Genomic DNA, 27,722 nt, shown 5'->3' with positions numbered 1-27,722 from the left:
GATTCGTCTAAAAATTGATCATTTCCAAAATTCCTGTAAATCTGATCATTCGAAGCATTGAAAAAAATATATCAAATTATAAACTCCAATATGAAAATACGTGTTTTTGGCAGTGCTGATGACATCGTAATTTTCAACGAAATCGGCCGATCCTAAAAACCGAAATTTGATCATTACTGAATTGCAGGTGGTAACGTTGATTGCGTCGACGGCGAATCAACGGCCGATGGCGAAGAGCAAATATACTGGCTGCGACCGAAGCTCCGACCATCCCCCGCTCAATCTCCAACCGGACAATCAGGACAACCGAGCAACGACAAGGGTTGGCTGAATAAAAAGCTCAAGCCGAAAGTCACCTTTAACGACCTGCCTAGTACGTCAGGCTCGCGGTAACTACCCTCCTCCCTCCTCTTGGTGTCTTTGTGGCTCTCTCTATCTCTTCATCCATTGTATAAACAAGCACGTTTGATCTTTGTTGTAAACACGCAACCCTTCATTTTTTCTTTTGTTTTCGCTTGACGATTTTCATATTTCCTGCTCGAACGATTCTACCACCCTGTTGTAACTAATCACAGACCAACGCTCAATGCCAACAGCGTGTTTGGCAAAGTTCATTCGTCAAGCGAATGTATTCGAAGAGTTAAAATGTTGTTCACGAAACCATTCGTATATTTTTACCACAGCTCACGTAGAATGACTAATCCGTCTCTTCGTTACCTCTTTCCCTCTCTTTTTCTTTGTTTTCAAACTTCGTTTCGTCCTGCTGTCATTAGAATTAAGAGTGTTATTAGTGCTGAACATTTGTAACAAAAATATTCACGATAGATTTTATTTTTGTGAGATTTACAAAAGCTTGTAATTAATGGAAAGCATCGCAACGAGAGTCGTGACGGTGCGTCATCGATTCTCTTAATCGATTGAATCAAACACTGTACGTTAGAACGTGGCTTAACATATACGATACGTCATTAAAGATAAATAAGAACACAATAATTGTTTTCACAAGTGATTATTTATTGATTTCAGTAATAAGGGAAAAGCCAGACGAGGGATTGCCGATGGTGGGCCAGACGACGATGGGGATTACGCAACATTACGTGAATTACCGTTAATGTCGGACCTCGATCCAGCCGACGACACGACCTCGGAAGAGAACAAGGTCAGTTAACGAGATTTATTTATTTCAGTTCAATAATCAAAATTTCCACAACTCTCTTGGTGTCAACATTTTCGGGACTTTATTTTCCACGTGTCTTCCGACCATTTTCTGGTCCTCATCCTTTTTTTATTTCTTTTCAATTCCGTTTCTTGTAATGGGCTCTCTTTTGACGGTTGATTTTTGCTTGATACACAGTGGGGAAGATGGCTCGTGCCTCGTAGGAAAGGTGTTTCGAAAACCGCTCATGTAAGACACACACGAAAGAATATCTCCATGGAGATTACGAGTATCTAAATAGCTTGTATCGATGACAATGTAACAACGCGTGCGCTGTTTCTAATATGTATATACATATATATTTATTTATTTACCTCTAAATGTAACAGCATATACTGAAATTACTAACACAACCTCAATACCACACTTTTTTTTTTACACAATCGTCTACTTATTTATCCCCACCCTCGACGTCGTAGGTTATATCCCAAGATTATTGGACAAACAGATCGACCCGGAATAAGAAATAATAAAGCTCATCTAAGAACATTCCAACAATTTTCAAAAAGATACGAATCGAGTCGTTATTTTATCCTTCGTACTGGTGGACTACAGTATTCAAAAATATTAACGCCACGAACGAAATCGTAGACTATTCGCGTCGAAGGATTCGAGGACCTTGACAGAAGATGAATCAAACCCAATCTGTTGCTCCAATATAAATGTCCAGTAGTATGGGCCACCGAACTAAATTAAATTAACCTACGTATGTGGGTAATGATTTCTACACTCCGTGATTGACGACACACTGAATATGCTAATGAAAGATTCTTTATGCGAGCAAGATTCGATCGATATGTCGTGATATTGTTGGTACTGGTATTCGTTGCATAAGCATTATAACTGTTTCGCACGCGAGAATAGATTAGAGCATTAGATGATAGCATAGAAAAAGTGTAATCGAAAAAAATAAAAATATTTCAATAGGAAAATTCGAAATTTAGTTCAATACAAATTTGATCTCTTTCATTGGTTTGTCTATTTTTTCATTAACATCGGCGTTTACCGGGGGAAAGACTAACGTTGCATGTTCGACTGTGGTTCTGTATTTGACAGTTACTGGAGTGCGTGAACGACGATCAGGTGACGTACTACGCTAGCGGCAATCGCGACCTCCAACCCTCGGAGGGCGATCCGTCACCTCTTCTGACGCCCGAACCTTTGCCCGATCCTGAAACGGAGCCTCTTCCGTTGCCACCCCCCACCCCGACGAACCTCGAACCTGGCCAAGCCATCACTGGGCCTCCCAATGCTAATCACCTTCAGGTACTAACACGCAGGGGTAACAGCTTATTTCTTAATAACGCTTTCGCTTTCAACTATCTGCAAGTTTGGCTTTTCTGCAGAGTGGTGGTAGTGAATGGAAGAATTGAACCAGTAAACTGGGCACCCTGGACCTTCACACTCTTTTTTTTTTATGAACGTAAAACCTTGCAGAGGAATCAAAATCAACCCGAATCGTCTCTTTGACATAAAATGATGTTGACATTGAAAGACAAAAACGAAAAAAAAAAGGTTTTGGAAGAAAGCAAAGAGAATTTTCGACGAAATTCGGGGGTTGTTTTCGATCCTGTTGTAAGGGTCCAAGGGTCGAAATGTATGAAATTGTATTTATTGCATTGTCATAGTTAACAATGAGATGGGAATGTTACAGACTGTAGTTGGTCACACTCCGCGTTGTCTTCGTCGTGCTGATTCGGGAATGCCGCACGAGGAATTGACTCCGCGCTCAGATTCGTCGGCATCGCCACCTCTGGATGTCGTGAACGGAGTCGTCGCGAGTGTTGGAAACGGTGTAGCCGGTTATGGGAGTTGCAACGGCAGTTCAGCGAGTCACAGTCACGCGAGTAGCAATAGCGAAACATCGAGCGGCGTTCATTCGAACGCGAGTAATACGAGCAACGTGAGTCAGAGCAGCGGAGTGCAGCAGCAGAGAAGAGCGACGAGCGTGGACGATTTGACGGTAGTCGAGCCGAGGGAAGAACCGCAATGGCGAAGTTGTTCGCTTCAACGAGGTACTCAGCCTCCGACTTCAGGCTCAACGTTTTCTTCGCCGAGTTCTCGACCGGGTACGAGCCAATCGTTTTCTCCTCAGTACGTTAATCACACGCCTCTGTTGAACGGCCTGGATAAACCGCAAGTTGGTTGTCCGGCTGTTATCCTGGAGAACCCCAACGAAGCTACCGTCGTCATACGGAGACGATTATCGAGGCCTAAAATAGTCGATCCGTTGAATCCGAACGAAGAACCCTTCAGTCGTTCTACCAATATGAGAATGACTTCATTCACAGAAGGCACCGACCTTCGCGGTATTCAAGCCTCTTCGGCCACGTTACCGCACTATCCGACACAACCAGTTGTGACTTATCCGCATTGCTCGACCATGCCACTTCCTCATGCCTCTCACAGCATGACCAGCAACCAAAATATGGCAGCACCGACCACCGGAGGCAGCTGCGGATCGGTAACGAGGCACGCTAATTTCGTGCAACCTCAGCAACAACAACAGCAACAGCAGCAGTCGCTACCACCACCACAACCACAATTGCCGAGCCATCCGGCTCATTTGCCTGCTCATACTACTCTACCATCCCATCACAATGGAACAAGACTCATTCACGGAGCAGGGGCTACGAATCCATTCGTCAAACGTTTTCCCCCTGTACAAGTGCACTCACAGCCATGGGCTCTTCCCGGACATCACACCTTTCCCCAGCAACTTCAAAACAAACTCGCTGCACCGACAATGCAAATTAGACACAACGATCGCGATTCTGCCAATTTTTCCATGGCCAGTAGCGGCGATTCCGATACTTGTCTGCCTCATTGAAAACGTCAATCGACAATTGACACTGTTAGTTTTTGCGGATGATTCTCATTCCGTTGCTCCTTACAATGAATTCTCCTCCAGTTGTTTATTGTTCCCTCATATCGATCGCAGATGGTTATTCAGAGGAAACGTGCTAGTGTGCTAAACCAGCCACAAATCTCAACGGAGGTTAACGTTAATCGTTGAAATGGTGCAATATTAACGGATATATAACACCGCTGTAACATATCACTGACCCTTTTCGTTCCAGCCTTTCCTCGTAATATCTCACTAATGAGATATCGGAAGCAGTCGAACGAGGAAGCACGAGAGTCAGCTTTTAATACGTTTCTTTACAAAAAAAATAAAAGAGAATTTCGAAACAAATAGTATCCTTCGAAAGTAGGAGCTAAAACGCGTAGTTAAAAGTGGTTAGAAGCAACTCTAAGAATCCTGGGTTAAACGTCGTGAAAGAATTTTCACGAAACATGCGAATGGAAGAGGAATCGATCTCAATTTTGTATCAACTTAATAACTAAGAATGAAGGTTAAACTTTATTGAGAATATTGTGGTTAGAATTTTTTAATTTAATTCAGCTCGTAACTCGAAATTTTTAGGTGCGTGAGATCGAGTGATGAGTTGAACTATATTTTGGCAAAATTTCGACTGATTTTCAAAGAAAAATGTAAACAAAATAATATTGGTCGAAGCAAGCTCGAAGCGAATTTTACATTATAGATTAACATGATCGAGCATGATAACTTGATTCAACATTGTATAATTTATTCGAAAGGGAATCCATTTCTGCTTCGAAACTCATCTCATTGGAGTGTGAAAGTCATGCATTTTCTTGATACTCGTGTCCCATTAACCGCAACTTCCTTTCAGTGGCCATCCCGTCTGCTTATCTTCAACTTTTTTATACGCCTTATCAATAATAAAACAGACAAATAATAACAGAGAGGAATGCTGTTGAGGGGGGCGTAAGTGCATTGCAAAACGCACTGATTAAATAAAATAACGGGTACGATAATAATAATATTAATGATATTCGAACCGCGAAGGAGTATTACTGGAAAAAGTGAAATTGCGTTGAGAAAACAGCGAAAGAAAAATACATATAACTAACGAATAGCTCGCGATTTTCGTATATAATACAGACAAACAAAAAAGAGAATAAACGTACAGAGCAATGATTGTCGACTAGGAATACCTACAAGTATACGTACACGTATGAATTTAGCATTATTGAAATTTAAAAAAAAAAAAAAAAAAAAAAAAATAAGAAAAAATTTAAAAAACAAATGAAAATCAATTCAGAATTGATGAACGGAGGAAAACAAAAAAGTGTATCACACGATCGTCGCCGTAAAACGCGTTCAAATATGTAAGGTTCGAGTGAAAGTTCGTTGGGGATATATATTTTTTGCATTTATTATATACTATTCGAAAGGAATATTGATTACGTTCTAGCGGAGAAATCATTTCATGCGTATAATTGAGCAATTTGTATTATCGATTAATTTAGATCGTATTTTTATTTTGTTGGATACTTACTCAATGATTATCAACTTAAAACATCCTCGATAATTTTTCAATCAAACGCTATTTATCATACGAGAATGCGCTACACGTCAGATTTAAGAGATCTCAATTGACTTTCAACGAACATTCTGAGAGCGAGATTTAGTCTCTTGTTCTCGAAGTCTCTTTGGACGATCGGATACTAATAACCAAATCAATAATTACAAACGGCAGGTATTATTATACGTAAAGATATTTTTGTTCGCGATCGATACGGGAGGAGAGGCCATACTTTTGCATTTTTTCCACGATAAAAAAAAAAAAAAAAAGAAGAATAAATCCCGTACCGATCGTACATATCGTTGTGAAAGGACCACAATCTCTACGTCAGAGGAAGACAGAATAGGTTGTCAGTGCTCACGTTCGATAGAATGGTGAATGTAATTGTGAACAAAATCTATTATGAAAAAAAAAAAGATAAAAACACAAAGAAACAAGTAACATACGAAACGTGCACATTTTTTCGATAAATTTACTTTGCCTGGGAGTGTAATCGAGATTAGTAAAAAGTGAGATATGTCGCGGTGCATTCTTGCTATTGTCACATTTATTTTTTCAATTTATACTCGGCTTGTTGTTCATTTGTTTCTGAAATTATTTGACACTGCTGATTTTCCTAAGAAATTTCGTGCTGATAAAACTTCCATAGTAATTGAAACGACGGCTATGAGTTCTTGCACTATTTTCGATTTATAATAAATCGAAATAATTGAACGGAATCTATACGAAATATTATGTTTTGTGAGGGATCAGCTAATGTTGAAAATTTAGCGAATACCGAATGAATTTTGAAAGCAAAAAAAAACCAGTAGATGTTCTGAACTGAAAGAGCAATGCGACAAAATTAATGTCACGAATTAATGCCCTTTGTGCAAGAATATTTTTTTACCGTCTAGAGAAGAAATCCTACCGTAATTTTCGTACTCGAAACTTTTAGGATCGACTAGACGTGAACAGATTTGTAGTTGACAGCCAAGGGAGACTCCACACCGGCGAACAATCATGAGATTGACAAGGCAAAGATGAAGAGACAGAGAGATGGAAAAAGAGAAAGATTAAAAGAATGAAAATCGTCAAATGATTCGATCAAAGGGTCGAATAAAATTGAAAGAATGATAAATCGATTGGATCGACGAAAAAAAATGTATTTTTTATTTATTCTTTTTTAAGTTAATCGCTTACAAGATAAGAACCGTTCCGTATTCGGAATGAGTTCCCAACAATGATGAAATGAAAACAGTGGTGAAGAAGATGATAATAAACAAGCGATGAGATCGATTGATGTAATGCAATGCCAGAGTTCTCCGCTTCGCGCTCGTATAAATTTGTAACTGGCACTTGGATCGAGTCATCTCGACGTTATTCAAACGTCACGAGCACTTTTTTTTGTAAATACAATGAATAACGTGAAATAACGAATGTACGAATATTGTATAAAGACTGATTAGACTATAGCTTTGATATTTATTCCATTGTAACTGGCATGGTTGTCTTATGCTTCGGCTCGACTCGAAACTTCATCGCCCTGCATATATAGAGCAAACGAAATAATAATTAAAAAAAAAAAAAAAAAAAAACGAAGAAAGAAAATAGGACGGTGACTTTTGTGACTAAATCGAGCGAGCGTAAAGATACGTCGAAATATGCGCAGTTGTAACAGCGGCACTATTATATCGTCACAGCGTATAATTATTATTCAAGCCATATTATATACAGCTACCGAACTGAATGTAAACTTTGTATATTCGTTTAACAGGAAATAATAATAAAAATAATGAAAATACCCAATCGGTTTACATGGAAGTATGACATTTTTCGGGGACGATGCTCGGTGTTGCATCGACTGTCGTCTCCTTGTTTCGATCAGATCCCTTCCATCATAGCCCGAACTTTCTTCAACTCTAAAATATGAACCATCAACGGAAAATCATGATTCTGCAGTTAAATTTTCAATGCGAATATTCTGAGGTCGTGAAAAAAACTGTTTCGTTGGATTTTTGTACCCATTTTTTCAAAAAGAAGTGGCAATGGATAGAACGTTAAATATGTTAGATTTCACCTAGGAGAAAGTCGTATAAACAATCATTCGTAAATTTGAGATACCTGTGATCGCGATTATTTGAAAAAATTGATAAGAATTCTCGACTGTCAAATTTTTGTATATAAAATCTGGAAATACTGCAGCGCTATGTGTTAAAATCGTTGTTCCAACATGCTAACCCACCTGCCAATAAAACAGGGATATCATCTTTTGCTACGTCGATAACCTCCTCGGCTTCCTTGCTGGATCCAAGCTTTTTCAAATTCAGTGAAATCCTGCAAAACGGACTGAAATCTTCACCGGTCTGTTTTATCTCGACGGAAGATACGCGGCTGCCTGTAAAAAAATACGAGTCGTACAACCTCGCTGAGTTAATGAAAATTTTCGATAGTCTCGACAAAAAATAATCTTTGATCTCAATCTCACGTCTGAGTGACTGTGGGATCAGAGCTTCGCTGACAATCCTCGATGAAACATCCGTATGAATTCGAGCGAGAGCTGCACTGTGCTCACGAGGAAGTCCCAACTGCTGTAATTCGTTGCTCAAATCAGCTGGTGTCACTCCGTAACGAGCGGACGACGTCAAAATCAATTCGAGGGCCGCTACTATTGCTTTTGCATCCTCTGATTCTTTTTTTTTTTTTTTTAACATTTGGTTTGTTATTTATGAACGATTTTTTGCAATTTCAATTAGAATGATCAATAAAATACGTTAAAATATACCTAGTTTTGCGTCCTGGGTGAGCTTCTTCACTCTCACTTCCTAAAAAATACAATCAAGATGACAGGAAAAAGAATTTTTCACGAATTTCGAGCATAGACGGAAGTAACAGTAATTACTTTCGTAGGCATTTCGGCATTTTTTCGTAACCTGACCTCTCACTTCGTTGCAACGTTTTTCTTCAACTTTCAAGAATCTGCGGTTGAAATTCACTTTTTGCACATTTCTTTGATATAGTTTATTTTCTCTTTCGTATGAAATTTAGCCCGCATAGTGCTTGCCTCGATTACATAACGTAATTTTGGTGAAACAGAGTTTTTCGCAAGGACAGTGCACACGGGAGGCGTAAGGTGGGTTTTCCGAGAAGTCGGTTTTTACTTAAAGTCCATTACAAAAAGGACACAGGGGTCACAAAACGAATGAATGTAATGTACCGCCTTCAAAGCTCACTATTTTTTCTATTTTTCAACTACAAAGTCCATTCGACATTGCAGCTTTGTATTTTACGAAACATTTTCCTTATTCATTTTCATCAAATTCGAAATATATGGCATATAATGCAGTTGGTATACACAGAGAAAGGAAAATTTCAATACTCACGTCGAGTTCTTGGTCCGTGATTGACTTGGCAACGAGCTGCGCCAATATCTTCATCTTGATAGAAGTCTGCAAGCAATAATTCTTTTTTTTCATGTTTTTTTTTTTTTAATTTTGTCACCTACTTTGTTGAAAAAGAAACGAAACCATTGTCGAGACAGGATTGAATAGTTTTCTTTAACAAAAGAGATGAAAGATGAAGAATTTTTAATTTTATTTGAGTTCTCGTACCATTCGGGACAAGGCGTTGATTTCTGCCAGAAGCCAATCGGGACAGTCACCATCGCCGAGAAATCTGAAGCGCTGTGGGTACATTATTCACAAAAATTAATTAGCTTTATTTTTGTTTTTATGGCAACAGATTCCGCGAACGTTGTTGATCTGAAGTTTTGAGCTGCTTACCATTTTTGAACGTTTGTAATGATGCCGGATTCACTGGACCAGAAAGAGTTTCCTTAAAAAAAAACGGAACGTTTACAAACGAAATATTACATTTTCGCGAATCATAGTCGAAAGTTTTAAGCGACGATTTGAAGGCCCAATTTGAAATTTTACTACGAAAACTTAACGAAAAATTCAAATGTTGATCGTTTGGGTTTACGACTCGTGTCTCGTCGAAGGTGAGGTTCAACAGGATGTTCGAGTCATTGAGTAACTTAAGCTCACGTCTCATGTGAGATAACAGAAATCTTGCAAGAGAAGTTGGAGTGCTGCGCGGGCAATAGAGTGTTTAATAGCATGTAATAGACGAGTGAGAACGCAGCCGTCCCTCGATTATTCGAATTTAGGGTGGTTCGTGTCCTGTCGACCGAACATTCAAAATGAGACTCGAAATATTTCTTACGAAGTATTCTGACAATGAGAATTAAAAATGACATTATTTATAAAAATGTTCAATTGATACTGGGTCATATTTTTCAATCATGATTACCCCGAATAATTTTCGTAGAAATACTGATATCAAGAGATATCAGTATATCGACATAAAACTTCAATCATTTATGCGTTTATTTAATAATTCACGTCTGTTAAGGTATTCCGTTCACGAACCTGAATATTCTACAAATAACTGATTTTTAATTACAGTAATGTAAAAGTACATAGATTGGCGAAATTTTACGTCAGGTTATCGAACATTCAATAAAGAATTAAAATTTGAAAAATCGTGCAATTTACAAGGGAGCATCATCACGAAATTTCTATTCAATAATTCATACACTAAATAATTCTGAATTCCTGATACAAATAAAGGGTTATCGAATGTTTAAAAAAGATATTAAGAGTAGAAGTTGCAAAAATGGCAGAAGCAGAAACTTTTCAAGTGTCCCAATTTGCGCGACCAAAAAATACGGTCATGCGAAAGAAATACCTTAAGTTATGTTCAAGGATCGGCTCAAATAGTTTTGTCACTCAATTTCTGCCTGTTTTCTTAATCATTTTTTGAGGAACTTTCATTGAACGACATCGCGGTCATTGATCCTGTCGAGTCAATAAATTTCTGATTTCCTCGCTATTAACGTGAACACAGAAGAATAAAAATCACTAGAGAAAAGATGAATACGTTATGAATTGAGTATGGTTCGTCCAGGGAGCCCACGCGAAGGGTATTTCTTTTTCTTGCAGTTGTTACAATAAGCTAATACGAAAGAAAGTATAAGAGAAAAGAAAAATATGTTTGCACACACGTCGGTCACGAGATTGACGCGAGGCCGAGCCGCGCGGTGGGTCACCCTGCTGCGGAATTTCTTCAACGAATTCCCAGTGCAATCGGTCAGATCTTCGAAGCGAAACCGAAGAGTCGGTGACGACCCGAGAGACCGATGGCCATTGATATTGTTATTAAAGGGGTTCCTCTGCAAGGATAAATAGAAGCGAGAATCGCGAAAACTCGCCAGTTTTATCAAGACCAGCGACGATAACGGGACGTTCTCGCGACCGTCGTTTAATAAGTGCACGCGAGATCGTAACGAGCAGCAGTATTGCGCCTGGCGATCTCTCCAGGATGCTGATCAAATGGCTTTTCTTCGTTTCGAGTTTCATTCATTTTTCCATGGGTAGCACGACTTTCGGAGATTCCAAGGTGAGAATTAAGCAGGTCCTGCTTCCATTCTTTCACACAATTTCACGAATTTCTTCCTACACGAATACACGCTCGTATATACAACAACTATTCCGAGGATTACGACGAATCTACAAGACGAACGATCCTCCTGCATTAATAATGACGGACAAAATGACTCTTGCTTTTCTTTCGCACACAGACCAGCCTGAACTTTCAACCACCCTCTTCAACACTCGGCAAGACGTCATTACGCAATAGAAGAGATCGACGAATGACCCACTGGGAGTCAGAACCCCATTCAAACTTTGACGATGGAGACAACAACGAGGACCGCGAACGTATTTCATTTTCGTCCATCCTCGAAGAACCCTCCTTACTTCAGTAATATACAAACACGCCTATTTGTATCTGCCGACTTTTCGAAGTGACAAAATATTGTTTTTTTTTTCTCTCTCGTTATGAACTTGTGAAAACACGCATGCCGGAGCTACAGTTTCTGTAAGACTACGCTACATGCTTTTCGTTCAGAAAATTACGTTTTGCTACGGCAAAGAAAATTGATGGCGGAAAAAACGTAAAAGTTCAAGGAGCACTCGGACTTTCATTCCGATTCTCTACAATTTTCTTACAATTACAATTAAAATGACAGTTTTCTGTTTGGCAATAGATAAATCATGGAAAATGGGTTTTTTTCCGTCAGGTCTCCACTGAATATTAAAATCGCGGAAAAATCTTCAAGCCTGGAATCCGAGGTGACGGAAAATCGGTTAACCGGCTCATTTTCAAGATTGGACAATTGCATCGTTGACGTATATCCCCTGCGATCGGTCGTGCCATGGTTGTTGTTTCCAGGAGTGAAATATAATTCCAGAGTCTCGAGAAACGGAGCGTTGGGAGTGAGAAAATTGGTAATGCCTCATTGTGGAAAAATAGGGATGCAGGATCAGAAAATTCAGGAGCCTATTTACGTGGATGAGCCGGGCTGGATCATGATTGCGTTAAATCGTCAGGGTGACGGAAGCCAAGAGAGCAGTTCCGAAGGAGAACCTTTTTACGTGGCTCGAGGTAGAAGATCTGTGCAAATATCAAAGGACGAGGACGCTTCGAAGGAAGGAAAGTCGGAAGGAGGACGAGTCAGTGAGTTTGATTTGCCAATTCGTTCTGATTTGGGATACGAGCTTCAAGAATCGTCTTATTCCATGAGAAAAAAGCGCGACACTTTTAGTGAAAATCTTCGAAAATATATGATCGGGAACGGAGCGAGTGGTCTCGTATCCTCGCGATTCACCGAGAGAAGTCGTCAGAATTCTTATGTACATCCGAGGAACAAACATTCTGACATATTGGACATTCTCAACGAGCCATTTTTCATTTCACGAGGTAAAAAAAATTCTTTGGGGATTCAGCGTTCCGAATCGAACGACGAATACTCGGCAGCTCTCGTGAATTTTGAGATGAAAAAAGAATTCTTGGACGCGTGGAAGTCGAGAAAAACAAAGAAAAATTGTGACTCCAACTCGGCCTCTGATTGCGCTCGTCTACGATTAGAAACGAATGAACCACCGGTCGAACCCTTCAGAGATCGTCGCGGTGTTGAAGAGCTGTTAAAAGATGCCGATCCCTTTTATCTCTCACGTGGCAAACGGTCCCCCAGCACGATACACGAATTCAATCACACTGCTCAGTTGAACGAATTCACAAAAGTAATCAACAAGAATTTGTCCATTGGTGTGCAACATTCATAAGCAATTACTTAACTATTTCAATTTATTTAAACTGAGAAATCAAAAGTTTGTTTATCGGATTAAAAGAACAGCCGAAGTTTGCCGCAAGGCGTGTTAGTACCTCAAATATTAGAATGACCAAAATATATTTCGAGAGTTAAATAAACGAATCAACTTATTCGAACATTTTTTTTCCCCGAACATTGGTTTGACGATCTGCGCCGCCGTATCGTCGGTTCTACCAACAGCTCGTTCGAATATTCACAAACTTTTCAGTCCCGTCTCGAATCTATTTCAAAACCTTTACCGAGCCGAATATAGCGATGGAAAAATCATTTTTTTCATTCGCGTTCGATCAACAAATTTTTCATATCTCAGTACACACAGAATCGATGAGATTCTTAGCAACGGTGAGAAAGTTCCGATATTTTGTACTATGATTTTTAACATAATTGCATCAATATTATCAAGCGATGTGCATGCCCCCTGTCATTGAAAAAATTGATCCGTAACGTCATCGAGTGGAGAGAGTACAATATCGAAAAAATCCAAACGATTTCGTGCACGGAATCTTTTACACGAATCGGTTAAACAAAACAAAACTGTTATCAACAACGGTAAAAAAAGGTAGAATAAACAATTATTCTCTATCTGTATGCCACTGCGAAAAAAATTACGATAGAAAAAAGAGTGATAAAAAAATAAGCGTGCTGGGAATAGAGACCAAACGCGAATAGTGGATTCATGATCGCGGTATAATGTCAAAGTACTTCGGCGTTTTTAGTTCCCCAAACAGATGCTCTGTCGCCTTCGAAATGTGATGTTTTGATTTTCCATTTTTCAATGTACATTGCCTGTCTGCTAATATGAAATTTGTGCGACTCCAACGAATTGGAAGAAAGAAAAGTATTTAATAAACAAATGATTTATCACGCGGAGAAAAATATATTTTTTCTCAAAGTTTCCAGGTCATTTGTCAATTCGTTGAGTATTTTTAACACATGCCCATTCATTCTTCGATGGCAGCCACGTCGAATCTCGTCCATCACGAATTTATTTCCTACCGAAATTTTATTCACGCGCGTCTCTTTTTTTAGTACTCTTCTTTAACCACATAGAAATTTCGCCTATTTGAATAAATGTCCGGTGGGGGGATTGACGAAAAATTGTTGTATTACGCAACACATGGAAGTATAATGCATGTGTGGAGGAGGAAGAGAAAGGTCGAGAGAGAAAAAGTGATGGGGTTTGAGAAGGACGACTCCGGTCGAGAAGTGACTCGACTTGACGTTAGAGAAGAGTTTATGACGAAGATTTACACTACACTTTTCGAAAGACGACGACGAAAAAGAATGCTCCGTTGGCTACCGCACATGCTACCCCTATCTCGTTAGCTTGAGCAGTTGCCTGTTCGTAATACCGTTGAGGGTCAAGGACACACTCGAATCTAGTGGAATAATTAACTCACAAATAGTATGACTCCTGATTAAGTTATCGAAAGATTATTTGAAATCGAATTTTAATTATATTCGTATGTCCGTTGAGCGGGGTAAAAACTTACTGAGCCTCGGATTGAATAGTCGAATAAAAACTGCACGTATGTGTACATTTTTGTTTCAAGTCTTTGCGTTCTTTGTGACGTTCATAAAAACATAATGTTTTTCTTCCTCAATTGTTCAAGTACGTTCTCGAAGTGGAGGGTGCTTTTTTGCCGATATTGGAATAAAGAGAGTGAGGTTGATAGGAGGAACTGAATGAAGTTACCTTGTTACGAGGCTTGTTAAGAACACAATGGTATTAGCCCAAATGGCGTTTGGCTTTTCGAGTCGTAATTTTTTGCCTCTGTTTACCTCCGCGCCAAGTGTTTTTACACTTCGGGCTTCTGTGTGGTTATCATTTTTGGCCAATAACGAGATAAATGAAGATGGAGAGCCGGGTGAAAATGAAGATGGGAAGCGAACGCCAGGAAAAAATGAGCGGGCGAGCTTCGCGGAATGAAAATCGAGTGAGAGAAGAAAGCGAGAGAGAGAGAGAAAGGAAAAGAAAGTGAGAGAGCGAAGCTTTCGGCTTTCTTGCATGCACGGGGGTAGATGGATTTGTAATAGTGTATGAGCGTTGTCGTCGACGACTTGCGCGCCTAGGCGCTTGGGAAAAGTCTCAGCAGCCCCCGTCGTCCACGATTTTTGAACCAATGAGATGAGACCGGGACAACTGGTCTCGAGTGTATAAAAAAGCCGGCGAGATCCGGTACTCTCCCATTGCAACAAGTACGCCAGATCTCGTAATCAACAGAGGGATTTTTCGACAGAATTCGAGGTAAGAATTTTCCATTTTTTTTCTCCTATTCAACAATTTTTTTTTTCTTTTTTACCCATCAAGCGATTTTAAGGAAGTTGAGGCTGTACAGTCATTTTTTTACCCAAAAGTGATGACCTGTACCTTTCAAAAGTTAGGCCAGTTTACAGTTTGGCAATGTTGCATACACTTTAAAGAAAATTTGGGGAAAAAAAGACGAAAAACTGGTGAAAGCTCAGTCGAAAACACGAACGGTGACGATCCTAGCCTCAAAAAACTGCACGGGAAACAGATTATTATTAATATAATCTCAGCAAATCTCCTAATAAATCTGAAAAAAATTGACATTATTTAGCAAGCGTTGCTCATATTGCCCAAAAAATTTCATATTTTTAGCATCATTTTTAACGGAGATATCACTGAATGTGTCTTGACTTCCATAAGATTACACGTTGTTTGGCCCAAATTGTTATTGATTTTTCTCAGCAACGACGCTCCTAAATTGTCTGAAAATTTAACTGATTTTTTTTTACACTTCACTTTATAAGATGCAATCGGTTTAAAAGCGGTGACATCATTTTCATTCTAATGCCTCAACTTCCTTAACGTTATTCTGAACACAATTTTTACCCGAGTTGCACGACGAGTGCTTCGGATTCTCAATACACCTTCGACCCATTGACAGAAAAATTGACTGACTGGAAAAAGTCTTGTTTCTCTAATGTTTCGTTGGATACGGAAAAGAAATATATATACTTGAGCTGAGGCAAAACAATTCGGAAATGCTGAAACAAGTTTTTGGTCGAAACGGGACGAAACTTTGGTGATGCCAAACAGATGAATGTTGGTGCAACGAAATAACGATTAAATTGGGCAATTGAGATTCGAATATCTCATTGGAACAACTTTCAAGTATGGTAGGCAAATAAATCGTATTGGTTGGTCGCACAAAATCATACGAAAAAAACGAGAGAGGGAGAGAGAAAGAAATTCAGTGGTTTTGGTCATTCATCCACAAGGACTTGTCACCAACAACATTTCAACATTTCCACGAGAATATAAATACGCATAATTGTGGAAATTTCCGTGTTCATTTACTGCTTCTGTGTATTGTTTTTTTTTTTTTTTTTTTTCATTTAATCGATAGTCATGGATTTGATCAGTGTACTTTATACGAGTTTTGGTCCGGCAACGTGGCCGTTACCAGCTGCTTTTCGCGCTTGCAATTACAAAACGCTTGACAGTACAAAAACTGCAAATCCAAAGAAACCAGCGAGCCGGAAATGGTGTATTTTAAAAATAATTTATTCGAAATATCGAATTGAAATCTCGAGTATCGATTATCAACTTTGAACCGTTCTCGTAGAAAGAAAAGAAGACAAAAATGACAAGACCAAACGAGACTTCGACAGCAACGATATACATTCAATTCTGGTAAGAAAACGATCCGAGACGATTGAAAAATAACTACCACGAAAGCTGACAAAAAATTATTTAAAAAAATCAAACAACAGTCTCGAGTGAATATTTTTTCTTGTTTCTTTTTGTTCGAAGAAGGCTCCTCGGTGTAAAAAAATTGTTAAAGCGCACATTGGTACGCGTCACTCGTGACGTTGCCAATAAATAATTTATTCGCAATCTTTCAAACGGTCATAAGATCGCGGACAAGGAGGATCCACTAAAAAGTACCCACAACTTTCGACACGAAGCATGCCGAATTTAGTGACGATGAGACGCGCGTATCCTGTTCATTTATTCGCAAATAAATATCGACTCATTCCATGCCACAAAAGATAAATTTTGTCACATCGTATAACTACGTTAAAACACTTGTTTTGTTTTCATGAATTCGGGAACGGGGGACGAAGTGAGGGAAGTAAAATCGAGACACATGTAAAAATGAATAAATCAAAATACACAACACCAAAACAAATCCGACGTCCCGATGTCGTTTTTTATAGCGAATCAAACCTTTATGTAGAAAACATATTTCAGGCGAAAGGAAAAATTTGAATGTTTTCCGTTGGGAACAGGATATTGTGAATGAACAATTTATTACGATTACATCATAGGCAAATCAACTTGACATTTTTACGAGTTCGAAGCCGCATAGAAAACATAATGAAAAATGAACAAACTGACGTGAAAAATTTAAGGAAAAAGTCTCTTCTGAGGAAGTCTATTTAGTACGTTACGAATTCCGTGAAAAAGCATCACAATAACCTCGGAACGAGATCAATGTTTGTTTACGCTTCGCGAAACGTCGCATTTCGCGCTCGAAGGAACAAGCACGGATAAAGAAAATGAGTACTCGGGCTAGGAAGATTTGAATCTCTCGGGTATTTAGCTTGTTTTTTTTTTCTATTAATAAGACGGGAAAGAATATGATTGACTTTGTGGAAGCGACTCTGATCTCTTAATATATGAGACAAATAGGGCCACAAGAACATCGTAACAGCGGATAAAGCTGTCGTTGTCAACCAGTAGAATTTATTTCTTTTTCCATAAGTTTTCAGTATTCTTGTACTTATAGAAAACGGTTTGAACGAATAAACGCGTGAAACAATGATAACGATACTCTCGGTGAATCGCTGCTTTTGAATAACCGAAAGGTTGCTGATGGACTCTCACTTCAACGGGTGAAAACTAATGGTTTGCAATGCTTTTGAAAATATTTACTTTAATGAATAATTCGTAATTAGTGATCAAATAAAAAACTGTACTGTGATATGCGTTTTTGAAAAAATTGGCAACAATGTTGACTGTGATGCACTTTTGTATGACTCTTGAGAGGTGGATTTATGGGAAGTGGGACTGAAAGCTGCAAACACGTTCGATGAATGCATTATCCGACGAGATTTACATTATATCGGGGGAGGAATTAATATTGTATCGGAACGCGACGCAATAATAAAAAGAGCAGTAGCAAAAAGAATCGAGTAATCTTACATTATGAGGCTTTCGAGTTAATCCTCTTTTTATGAATAATATTGATAAATTTGATGAATTTTAATCCGGTGTGAAATGTTGATTTTGTCAGAGGCTTTAAACACTCGAATATGTGGAAATTCGTCGGGATGACGATACTTCTGAGTCGCGCGGTGATCGCAAATATCAACGAGGAAAATTCTTATTATTTGAGCGAGCGAGAGGAGGAAAACAGGTCTTTGGAAGGCTTGGGAAATTCACGGGGAACAACATCGGAATTAACGAGACTCGACGAAAACGAGAATGAGCCGCGCGAAAAGCAACAACCGGAAAACGAATCGTTACTAGATTATTCGAACCTGAAGAGTCAACCTAAACGATCGATCGTTCGCATGAATTTAAACGAGCGAAGGTCGGAATTACGACAGGCACCGGCATCGTTGGCTACGCTGCTCTATTGGCCGGAACGACAAGATCAAGTGCGTTCCAACATTCACGCTTTCCTTTTTTTTTTTATTTTTAAAACAAAAATGGGACATCGAAGAAACATTAAACCTCTCTTATGCAACAGGCTATTCGCATGGACACTCGACGAAATCCGTCGTTCAGCCCATGGGGCGGTAAACGAGACATGGACCGTTACAAAACCATCACAAAAATACGGAGGCCCGTCAGAGTGCCTTTCAACAGTTGGGGCGGTAAGCGTAGCACCGAAACAGACCGTATTCAGTCCGACTATGACAAAAGGAACGAAGAAAAAGGTAAACAATCACGCTCACACGTTATTTTTTCAGTCAAATGATCACCGCTCCCACTAAAATGAATCCTAAATCCATAACTCTCCTACGTACAAATGTCCCTAATCCATCGGTTTGGAAAATATTTCCAAGAGAACCCGTTTTAAACCACGCATCGTGTCATAACACATCGTCGAACCAAAAATCATGTTTATGACTGAATATCTGAATGGACACGGGAGGTTCTGTGACGTTAATTTATTGAAACAACAAAACGTCGCATTATGAGTCAAGAATAGAAACCAATAAACAAAAAAATGAAAAAACAATAAAACATTCATTCTAAGAATGTGCAGTTCGATGAGTGAAACTCTTATCAGAAACACCATGTGAGGAAAAATGTCATTAATTTATTTTAAATCAACATTTTCATTCTCAATGTGGATGAAGAACGAGGTGCCAACCATCTACCGGTTCTCAGCGTGTTAATACATCTTGTGGCTGAAATTAATGCGAATGATACCTTGACACCTTCAATCTATTTTCACCTGTACATTGCTGACTATTGATGCATGACTAGTAACTGGGGAAAACCTAATAAGCATAGTATTATGACATTGGAATATTTTGGTGCAAGTATATTTTAAAATGGGATATTTGATTTGAGTTATTATCTGCAGATATGATGGGAGAACGCGAGCCCCGAAAGCCATCACCAATCTTCCATTCTTGGGGTGGCAAGCGACGATCCAACGAGTTTCCTCAGAGTTTTGGAGAGACTTCAAAACATTCTTATGACTTGGAAGATCCATTACAAAAGGAAAGATCCGATATGGACAACTTCAGCAATTGTGAGTTGGTGTAATTTGATGTTTTATTTGCCTATATCCGAGCTGTTATTCATACTACATTATTATTTTACACTTTATTTAGACAGAGATCAATCAAGAAGCTTCGATAAATTGATCAACAATGAGGCTGAGGGAAAACGCGGATCTCTCAAGCTTGTTGGAAGCAGTCCAATTACCACATCAGGAAGTACAGTCCAAGACCATTTTGCAAGAGTACCGTTTGAGCCCTGGGGTGGAAAGAGAACGAGCGAATTACAATTCAGCGACGATGATCCACAAACACCTAGTGTTTCACTTATATTTCGTAAATCAGGACAAATTTTTCCATAGATCTATCAAATAAATGGCTGACAACATTTAGAATAATCCCCATCGATAATGAAGTCAGTGCTGGCCCGCATTCGACCTCACCGAAGTAAACAAGAAATTAGCACTTAATCGCTAATTTTGCCTGACAAATTCCATTTCACTTTCCATCCTGTTCTTACTCCATAAAAAAACCCAAATATAAGATTTTCTTTGCTTCGCATGAGAATTGACTAATGAGCTCGTTTGAAAGATGATTCAAAACCCTGTTTCATCAGTTTTGATTCAGTTGGCTATGAAATCTTAATGATAGTAATAGAAAGTATAGACCTGAAAACTGTATAGCTGCAAATCGTAAATGAAACTTCTGAATATTTATTGTTCGTCTAAATATATGTTTAAAACCATTTTTCATATGTAACGAAATTTATCTCCTTATATTCCGATGATTTTTGTTAAATTATTAAACAATATATATAAAAAATCCGGTGTTGTGTCTTTCTGGTTATATTCAATGCAGTTTAAGAAGAAATCAACTTTCAATATAAAACAATTGGACGATATGTGAAAATGATTTTCGATATGTCAATAACTTACCTTCAAAGTAATTCCTTATATATGAACGTAACAACAAAATTATGTGGAGTTCTGAGGTTATGTTATGAAAATTACTGAGGAAAACATGTTGAATGGACGAAAAAATAACCTTTTGACAGATTAAATTGACCGATTTTCGGCATTTTATATCGTTTTGTTTTCACGCGAGTACATGTGGCAGCACAAAGCGGCTCACAGGACATTTGAAGCGCAGTTGAAAAGAATCTGTATATCCGACCGAGTAGAACAACACCTTTCAACTTCCAACATTGGCCAAAACAAAAACAGCACGCGCTGTGTTCGAAATCTAGCCGGAAAGTCGGGGCCCTTTGCTCTCTTTCCTTCGCTTATAATTGTCGTTGGGTCTCCGTCCGACTTCCTTCAAATTCTGACCGCGTTTTCGTTGTTTCTTAAAAACAAAGTACTCTTTTGAACAATTACGAAGTTTTAACAGTGATCTAACAATAACGATGAAAGTTAAAATAAATAAGAAAGAACTCCCAAAGGAGGGACGTTCGACTCTGAACAAGGCAGTGAAAAACGTCAAAAAAAGACTCGAGGTAAGCAAAACGTGTGAACATAACCTTCAACGTCATTAAACGCGTGTTCAGAGTGTTTAGCCCTCGTTTTCTATAATCATTCAACAAATTTTATCCACAGACAAAAAACAAAGAAGCCAGAGTCAAAAAAGTTTCAAAAATCAATAAGAGAAAAAACAAAAATCGTGACCAGGTCGACCTTAATCGTGGTATAGTTTATATTGGACATATTCCTCATGGTTTTTATGAGGATCAGATGAAGGAATACTTTAAACAATTTGGTCGGGTCGTACGAGTCAGACTAGCTAGATCGAAAGAGGTGAGTAAAATAAAATTCTAAAAAATATCCACGCATTCTCTGCTTTTTACGCCAAAACTTTTTTTGCTATCACTGAATTGGTTGTATACGAAACTTTCTGTACAGGGATTATCTATATTTATTTTTTTGTTACAAATCATATAAAAAAACTGAATTATAACAGAATTAGCCGATTTGGAGTCCTGGTATCATAGATGTCAATATCAAAAGATATATTCTCGAAGTGTGAGAAGATCAATGAACGTTGATTGTAAATTTCAGAGGAAGTTGAAAGGATTTAGAATTTCTCTATCCTTAAAACAATCTTGTCATTAGAGTTTTGTGCAAAAATACAGCCATGAGCATAGCTATTTTTACGGATTGTACTTGTGCTTACTTTTAAGAAAAACTATGAAATATCTTTTTTATTTTCAGACTGGGAAAAGCCGTGGTTATGGGTACGTTGAATTTTTAAATCCTGAGGTTGCAAAAATTGCTGCAGAGACGATGAACAATTATCTGATGTGTGGAAGACTATTAAAAGGTAAGACCGCGAGGAACTTTGGAACGACTATTTAGAAAATAATGAACAGTTTTAGATGAGATTAATCTGTTTGATAAAAAGATGTAATTATATGGAATTCAATTGTTGCAGCAACGTGCATTCCACCGGAAAAACAACACAACGGATTTTTCACGAAAACGAGATGGACGAAAGAACATTATCCCAAAAAATTCAGCAGAATGAAAGAAATCAAGAAATTGAATGCTGTGGTAACAAAGGAGAAACACGAGATATTTGTTAAGAAATCACATGCCAAACTAACCAAAATTTCCAATAAGCTAGAAAAACAAGGAATTGAATTGAACTTTCCCATAAGCCCGAAAAAAGAATAAATTTACACATCGTTATTTTGTTAAAACTCCGCATCTTTTATTTATTTTTTAACAGGTGACAATCTTTTAATCCATCTTCTACTGTTGCACGTTTTTAACGTTATTTTTGCAAAGTTTATCTATTACAGCTTTTTCTTTGGTATTCGTAGCTTCATCAATACATCCATATTGAGAAAATATGCAATGATTTTGATAATATTCGTTCGAACGTTAGTCAAATTTCTTTCGTGATTTCATTAATTTTTTTCATCTTGATCTCGAGGTCACGAATCATTCTGTTTTTCTGACTATACTCTATACAATTTTTTCGATATTCGAACATGTTTGAATCTGTACAGGATCAAGAATCGACAATATTTGTTTTTATCTGTTGAAATCACGAGGATTTTTTCGCGCTCTCAAAATGGGTGCTTATTTCTTTAATGCGTTTATGTTTCATGCGTCTATTTTGAAACCAAACTTTGACCTGTAACAAAAAAAAAAGTTTTTATGCATATGGAAACATTGTCTAATTGACGTTGTTGCAGTTTTCATTGTTGAAACGCAACGAAAAAAAATTTTTCGAAATAATTTCTATCATTCCGGGATCGTAATTTTTCATTCATACATCCAATTCTCAGATCTCAATAAATGTTGTTCAATTGTTCAAGCCGAATATTGCATAGAAAATTAGAGGCTTTGCTGATGAAAAACGAGACACTTCGTTGCGGTCTAACGATCCATGCTTTAACGTCAGAAGACATTATTTCGATGTCGCATGTATTTGAAAGAATTTTGAATCTAAATTATTTTGAAAAAGTTCGTTGATTCTGTTACAGTTTGGAGATTTCAGTATAATTGAATTCTCAAATATTTTGCGAATATAATTCCCACCTGACGTTCGGTGAGATCGAGAGTGATCGCAATCTCGTATCGCCTCAATCTGGTTAGATAATTACTGTGAGAGAATTCGTACTCAAGATGACGAACTTGTTGCTTGGTAAAGGCGGTTCTTTCCTTTCGCGGTTTGTCGGTGTTGGATCGACGTCGACGAGACGTCGTTGAATCTGGAGGAGACGTGAAAAAAAACATACGATGCTCTTTCAACGATTGGTCAAGAAAAACTTGATGACGATATAAATTCAGGACACGAAAGATGAGAGGAGAGTGTTTCCAGTCTCGATTCGCCCCATTTGCGACGTGGGTTGACTCAAATCTCGTCGAAATCTCGTTGGGGAATCAGTCGCATGAAACTTTGCGGGGCCTCTCTTCCGTACCGCCACATTTTGCGATGATGTAGAGCTGATGTAATTTTTGCTCGGGCTAGAAACTTTTTTGCAAGTTACCAGTTCGCGTGGTTTAATATTAATCATGAGAGTTCCGTGTTGAGTCATTCGGCGAATATTCCAAGGGGTTTCAACATATTTTATTGTGGAAATTGAATTAATTGTTTTCCCATCACGATTCGTTGGTTGTTATTCAAACAAACGGATAAACTAACATTTAGTCTCGCTAATAATGATTCACGTGGCTAAAACGATGCAATCGCAACTGATCTTTGGAGGTAAAAGATCATAGAATGGGATAGTCCGGAAGAGAAGTTTGAAAAGGGAATGAATAGAGGAAAGTAAAAAAGTTGCTCGGTGGAATCTCGATCGAAAACTGATGCTGTGACTTGTGAGTTGAGAGCAGACGGATGTGCAACGTCGATGAATTCCCACACGACGAAGAAGCTAAAGAAATAGGAGTCGGAGAGGGACAACTGAGAATTGCATAACGCTCCCGATGCAATCTCGTTAAAACGAGATTATTGGATAAATATTTAGTCTTACGGGTTCTGTTACGGTCGAATCAACAGTGGCGTCTATCCAATCGTAAAACTTATGAGATTTTTTATCATTCTGTTTTCATGCCTTGTTTTATTTATTTTTTTCTACGTTATTATCAACAGACTTTGATTGAAAAAAGCCATGGCGCGACCACGCGCGATGACGCTTCGAAGAAACGAGAATAGCGGAATTGCAGAAGAAGGATAAAAAGAAGAAGAAAAGTGGTCACTGACCATGTTCGGAATCCGATGGATCGATCGGTTCCATCGACGACGTTGCACCTTCCTCCCGATCATCCTCCCTCTTCTCACCGTCTCTCAACGGGCAGTCAAAGTCCCGTTTCTCATCGACGCACGATTCATTTTCCCAACATGGATTTACCCATCCACGAAAAGCTGCAGAGCATGAATAATCAACCTGAGTCCTTTGATCGATGCAACATTTTTCGTACATCGTCGACTCTGTCAACGTTATTTCTGGCTGGAAGTTCACCGGAAGTACGTTTTCGTTATTCATCACTGGATATTCTTCCCACCTGCATCAAGTTTCACCACGATAAGTAATTCCGATAAGTCCAATCAATTCGTTTGAATGATCTCATGAAAACTTTTGCATATGAAAAATACATGTGATTTTTTGCTCGATTGGGCTTCAATGTAGAAAAAAAATGAATTCGAGCATCATTTTTCATTTCGTGGCGATCAAATAAATGAAATTAGACAAGATAAAAAATATATTGAAATTAAAAAACGCACAGTTACCTGGCGGGATGATAATTATCGTTAACATCGTTTTCTCTATATTCAGTTCCAGGGTACATGAAATAATGAGCTGTCGAAATTTGGCCATTTTCCATGGAGTTCCAGATCAATTCAGCAGGGGGAATGTACCGCAAAGGTAGATCGGTATTCAGAGCGTTCTGGGACATTGATCTCTGAGGGGTCGAAGGCGTTGGTGACAGAACTAACGTATCTTGTTTGAAGTTCTGGAGCTGGATCGAGGATCGTTGACAAGACGAGAAATTCATCTCCTCGAAGCAAATATTTATAGCACTTGTTACTTATCCTCTCTTCTACTTCTTCTTCTTCTTCTTCTTCGTTATAGCACTTCCGGTTGGTCGAGTTGACTCGAGTGTTTCGCGGTACTCTCGTAATGTGATAAGAGCTCGGCGAGCGTGAGATGGATAATTATTTGTTTGATTATCGCGTACTCTCCCTACTTCCCTTTTTCCTCATAAAAACTAAACAGAAATGATAATTCGAGTGGCCGAGAAAATATATCTGGAAGATGATTCTCCAGAGAGAATTGTCAAACGACTAACTTGAGCGTGTCACGCGTCTCGAGAACTATGAAAACTGTCAAAAAGAAAAAGGATAAAAAGCCAAATGAAGAAGAAGAGGAGAAGGAGGAGGAAGAAATCGAGGGGAAAATGATAATGAGAGTTGGTGGAGGAGCGAGGACATTTCGTCTCCGTGGGCGTTGAGGGAAACAACTCGTAGGCGTTAGGGCCACTAAAAAATCACAAATAATATATAAATGTAACTATCTACACTGGGACAAGAGTATATTTGTCAGGAGGGGCTTTTCAGAGAGAATTATTCTCACAGTCGCTAAACAGCCAATCGTGAGACACGTTGTTGTCCACGAATGACAAAACTGCTGTGAGAATATCGTATGTGGGGACGTACGAACGCAGTCGAGTACGTATGTGAGAATATGTGGAAACGTTATGTGCAAAGAGAATGTAACTGATGGGCGGTCTCTTTTTCCTCTTGCCTCTCGCATATTCGGCTCTCTCATCTATTTTTCCTTACATATTTCCCACTCGAATATACGACTGCTAACAAAAACTTGAAAAAAGTTTCTATTAAAAAAAATTCATTACGTATAACGATACATTCGTGTGACCATCAATATTTCATCAGTTGCTATTTTTTCATATTCTTTTTTATTTACTCATTTTTTGAGCACAATTTTTGTCATAATTGTCACGAAAGTGTGCAGATGGTCATTTTCTACGTAAAAGAGATTCTTTACATTCGCAAAACCACTTAAAAATGAAACATTTCGTTTGGAAAATGATGGATAAAAATTTTTAACAATTTGTTTGAAATCGTGAATAAAGTTTTTTCTCCACGAATTCAATATTTTTCGTAATTTTTATTCACGAAGAGAATTTTTGTTTTCAATTTTGAAACCAAATGTGCTGTTCGTTTTTTCTTACATATCTTTGGCATCTCATTACTACGTCAAGGAAACCATAATTCTGTCCCAAATGAGGCGAAGGGTCGCGTTTCGTGCACCTAAGACAACAAGAAAGGGCTGCACGTTCTGTCGCGGACACCCTCGTGTTATTCAACGCGAGAGCATTTCTTTCGGGGAATAGAGAAGTTTTCATTGACCGCTGATTCGTTTTTGACTGCTTTCTGAATAATCCATAATTTTTCCTTTGAGTTTTGATCTCGCATTAGTTTTCAACTGTTTTCTGATTGTGCGTGTCTGCGCTTGGAGTTATTGGAGCAATTTGAATCTCGCCGGTACGAATAGTATCATCAGTGAATATACAAAAATGAACCAGCGAAATGGAGCTTGTGAATAATTTTTTCAAACGGTTACGACACCCTCGGTTTTTCGACCTGACTTGAAAGAACTTGAGAATAAATGTTGCTGCTGCGAAGCAACGTGGCCATGGAACCGCTGACTCTTCTCGTTTTTTCTTCGTTTTATAATAAACGTCACTTACGTTGAAATATAGTGGGAACGTTTTTGCTCACGTTGAATCGTGGAGGAAAACGAGATCCCATCGTTCGATGCTTTCTCCATTCAAACACTCGGCTCAAAGGCTTTTTTCTATTTTTCGTCAGTAGCGATTATCGTAAAATCTTTTTTATTGCATATTTATTTGCATATCTAGTTTAGGTGAACGGAGGCGAATGCTCGTTAAACGTGGGTGTGTTTCGTTTCAACAGTAGCGATGATAGGGGCACGTGTCGAAGCTCTTGAATCTTTATGCTTTCTAGATATAGGGATGTGAATGTACGTATATATTAACATGCGTGTCAGAGATGTTCCCCGTGAGCACTCGAGTGAAAACACTCGTGGAGAGGAGTACACCGACAGGCATGAGGTACGCCAACGTTTTAATGTTTAAGGGCTTTTTATTATTGGGAGGCTTCTGTTTCTATCTCACGAGATTTCTTCTCTCGAGGAACATCTCTCACTTTATCCGCAGTCGAAATTCGTTCGTTCGCTGATGAACCACGCCACTAAATTTCATCCTAAAACGCGCCGGTGTTTTTCTTTCACGTAAACATCCGTTTTAGTGATTTTTTTTTCTTATCGTCATTGAAACAAATTAACTTTCAATATGGACAACCGCTGGAGAACTCCAGGTAGTTGAAGCTTTGGTGATTCTTTCATATTTTACCGAAAAGAGTTCGAGAAACATCGTGCTGAAGTGTTCGTTGCTAAACATATCACTCGAATTCACCATTTACATATCATTTCATTTGAAAAAAAAAACGAAGTTTTAATGAATTTTTATGAGCATTGAGATTCCATTTTTTATTTCAATGCTTGTCGATTTTGCTTTAATTTTTCAAATATTTTCTTTCCTTTTTTCGATTCGCAGGGATCGCTGAGGTGACTCTTCAGGCTTATGCTAGACGGCATGGTGGCACGGACGAAACGCGAGGCGAGCGTTGTCGCGCG

General features: G+C 38.5%; 6 protein-coding genes across 16 annotated transcripts in view; 4 read left to right on the top strand and 2 right to left on the bottom strand.

Moving 5' to 3' along the window:
• The window catches only part of tinc (tincar), an 86,041-nt gene extending 78,643 nt beyond the window's left edge, over nt 1-7,398 (top strand). For 3 of the 6 annotated variants that reach the window (XM_043433137.1, XM_043433134.1, XM_043433136.1), the window contains 5 exons: nt 188-389; nt 1,027-1,159; nt 1,355-1,405; nt 2,273-2,482; nt 2,871-7,398. In XM_043433137.1, the coding sequence (XP_043289072.1) occupies nt 188-389; nt 1,027-1,159; nt 1,355-1,405; nt 2,273-2,482; nt 2,871-4,046 (1,772 nt within the window). In that variant the 3' untranslated portion in view covers nt 4,047-7,398. The remainder of the gene's footprint in view (nt 1-187; nt 390-1,026; nt 1,160-1,354; nt 1,406-2,272; nt 2,483-2,870) is intronic. The other 3 variants (XM_043433138.1, XM_043433139.1, XM_043433140.1) reach the window with 3 other exon arrangements.
• LOC122418968 (COMM domain-containing protein 4) lies at nt 4,558-20,696 on the bottom strand. Of its 5 annotated transcripts, none has more exons than XR_006262790.1 (9): nt 20,470-20,696; nt 9,372-9,423; nt 9,201-9,272; nt 8,973-9,038; nt 8,375-8,414; nt 8,078-8,281; nt 7,835-7,987; nt 7,395-7,511; nt 4,558-4,953 (listed from the first exon to the last, which is right to left on the bottom strand). XR_006262790.1 is itself a non-coding variant. In XM_043433153.1 (8 exons), exons 2-8 carry the CDS (start codon nt 9,372-9,374, stop codon nt 7,474-7,476), a joined length of 576 nt encoding a protein of 191 aa, XP_043289088.1. In that variant the 5' UTR covers nt 9,375-9,423; nt 20,470-20,696; the 3' UTR covers nt 6,740-7,473. The 5 variants fall into 5 exon arrangements, 1 of the variants encoding a protein (XP_043289088.1); XR_006262792.1 differs by having other exon boundaries at nt 7,408-7,511; XR_006262789.1 differs by lacking the exon at nt 4,558-4,953 and adding an exon at nt 6,740-7,135.
• LOC122418962 (uncharacterized) lies at nt 10,856-13,687 on the top strand. 2 transcript variants are annotated; one of them, XM_043433145.1, is made up of 4 exons: nt 10,856-11,049; nt 11,231-11,412; nt 11,732-11,939; nt 12,042-13,687. In XM_043433145.1, the coding sequence occupies exons 1-4, from the start codon at nt 10,972-10,974 to the stop codon at nt 12,774-12,776; spliced, it is 1,203 nt and encodes a 400-aa protein (XP_043289080.1). In that variant the 5' UTR covers nt 10,856-10,971; the 3' UTR covers nt 12,777-13,687. The 2 variants fall into 2 exon arrangements, with proteins under 2 accessions (XP_043289080.1, XP_043289079.1); XM_043433144.1 differs by having other exon boundaries at nt 11,732-13,687.
• LOC122418965 (uncharacterized) lies at nt 14,973-20,281 on the top strand. The gene is made up of 5 exons (XM_043433149.1): nt 14,973-15,071; nt 18,091-18,457; nt 18,550-18,739; nt 19,396-19,566; nt 19,649-20,281. The coding sequence occupies exons 2-5, from the start codon at nt 18,110-18,112 to the stop codon at nt 19,894-19,896; spliced, it is 957 nt and encodes a 318-aa protein (XP_043289084.1). The 5' UTR covers nt 14,973-15,071; nt 18,091-18,109; the 3' UTR covers nt 19,897-20,281.
• A 96-nt stretch (nt 20,697-20,792) lies between the features above and the next one.
• Nucleotides 20,793-22,229, top strand: LOC122418967 (MKI67 FHA domain-interacting nucleolar phosphoprotein). The gene is made up of 4 exons (XM_043433152.1): nt 20,793-21,029; nt 21,130-21,327; nt 21,742-21,850; nt 21,962-22,229. The coding sequence occupies exons 1-4, from the start codon at nt 20,940-20,942 to the stop codon at nt 22,201-22,203; spliced, it is 639 nt and encodes a 212-aa protein (XP_043289087.1). The 5' UTR covers nt 20,793-20,939; the 3' UTR covers nt 22,204-22,229.
• A 313-nt stretch (nt 22,230-22,542) lies between these two features.
• Nucleotides 22,543-24,867, bottom strand: LOC122419302 (homeobox protein MOX-1-like). Its single transcript, XM_043433740.1, has 4 exons — nt 24,773-24,867; nt 24,245-24,546; nt 23,077-23,249; nt 22,543-22,669 (listed from the first exon to the last, which is right to left on the bottom strand). Exons 1-4 carry the CDS (start codon nt 24,865-24,867, stop codon nt 22,580-22,582), a joined length of 660 nt encoding a protein of 219 aa, XP_043289675.1. The 3' UTR covers nt 22,543-22,579.
• Between the last annotated feature and the right edge of the window lie 2,855 nt (nt 24,868-27,722).

The sequence above is a fragment of the Venturia canescens genome, chromosome 1 (assembly GCF_019457755.1).
Source record: "Venturia canescens isolate UGA chromosome 1, ASM1945775v1, whole genome shotgun sequence".
Classification (NCBI taxonomy): Eukaryota; Metazoa; Arthropoda; class Insecta; order Hymenoptera; family Ichneumonidae; genus Venturia; species Venturia canescens.
Note: the sequence above shows the minus strand (reverse complement) of the source record. Positions and strands in the feature narration are given on the sequence as shown.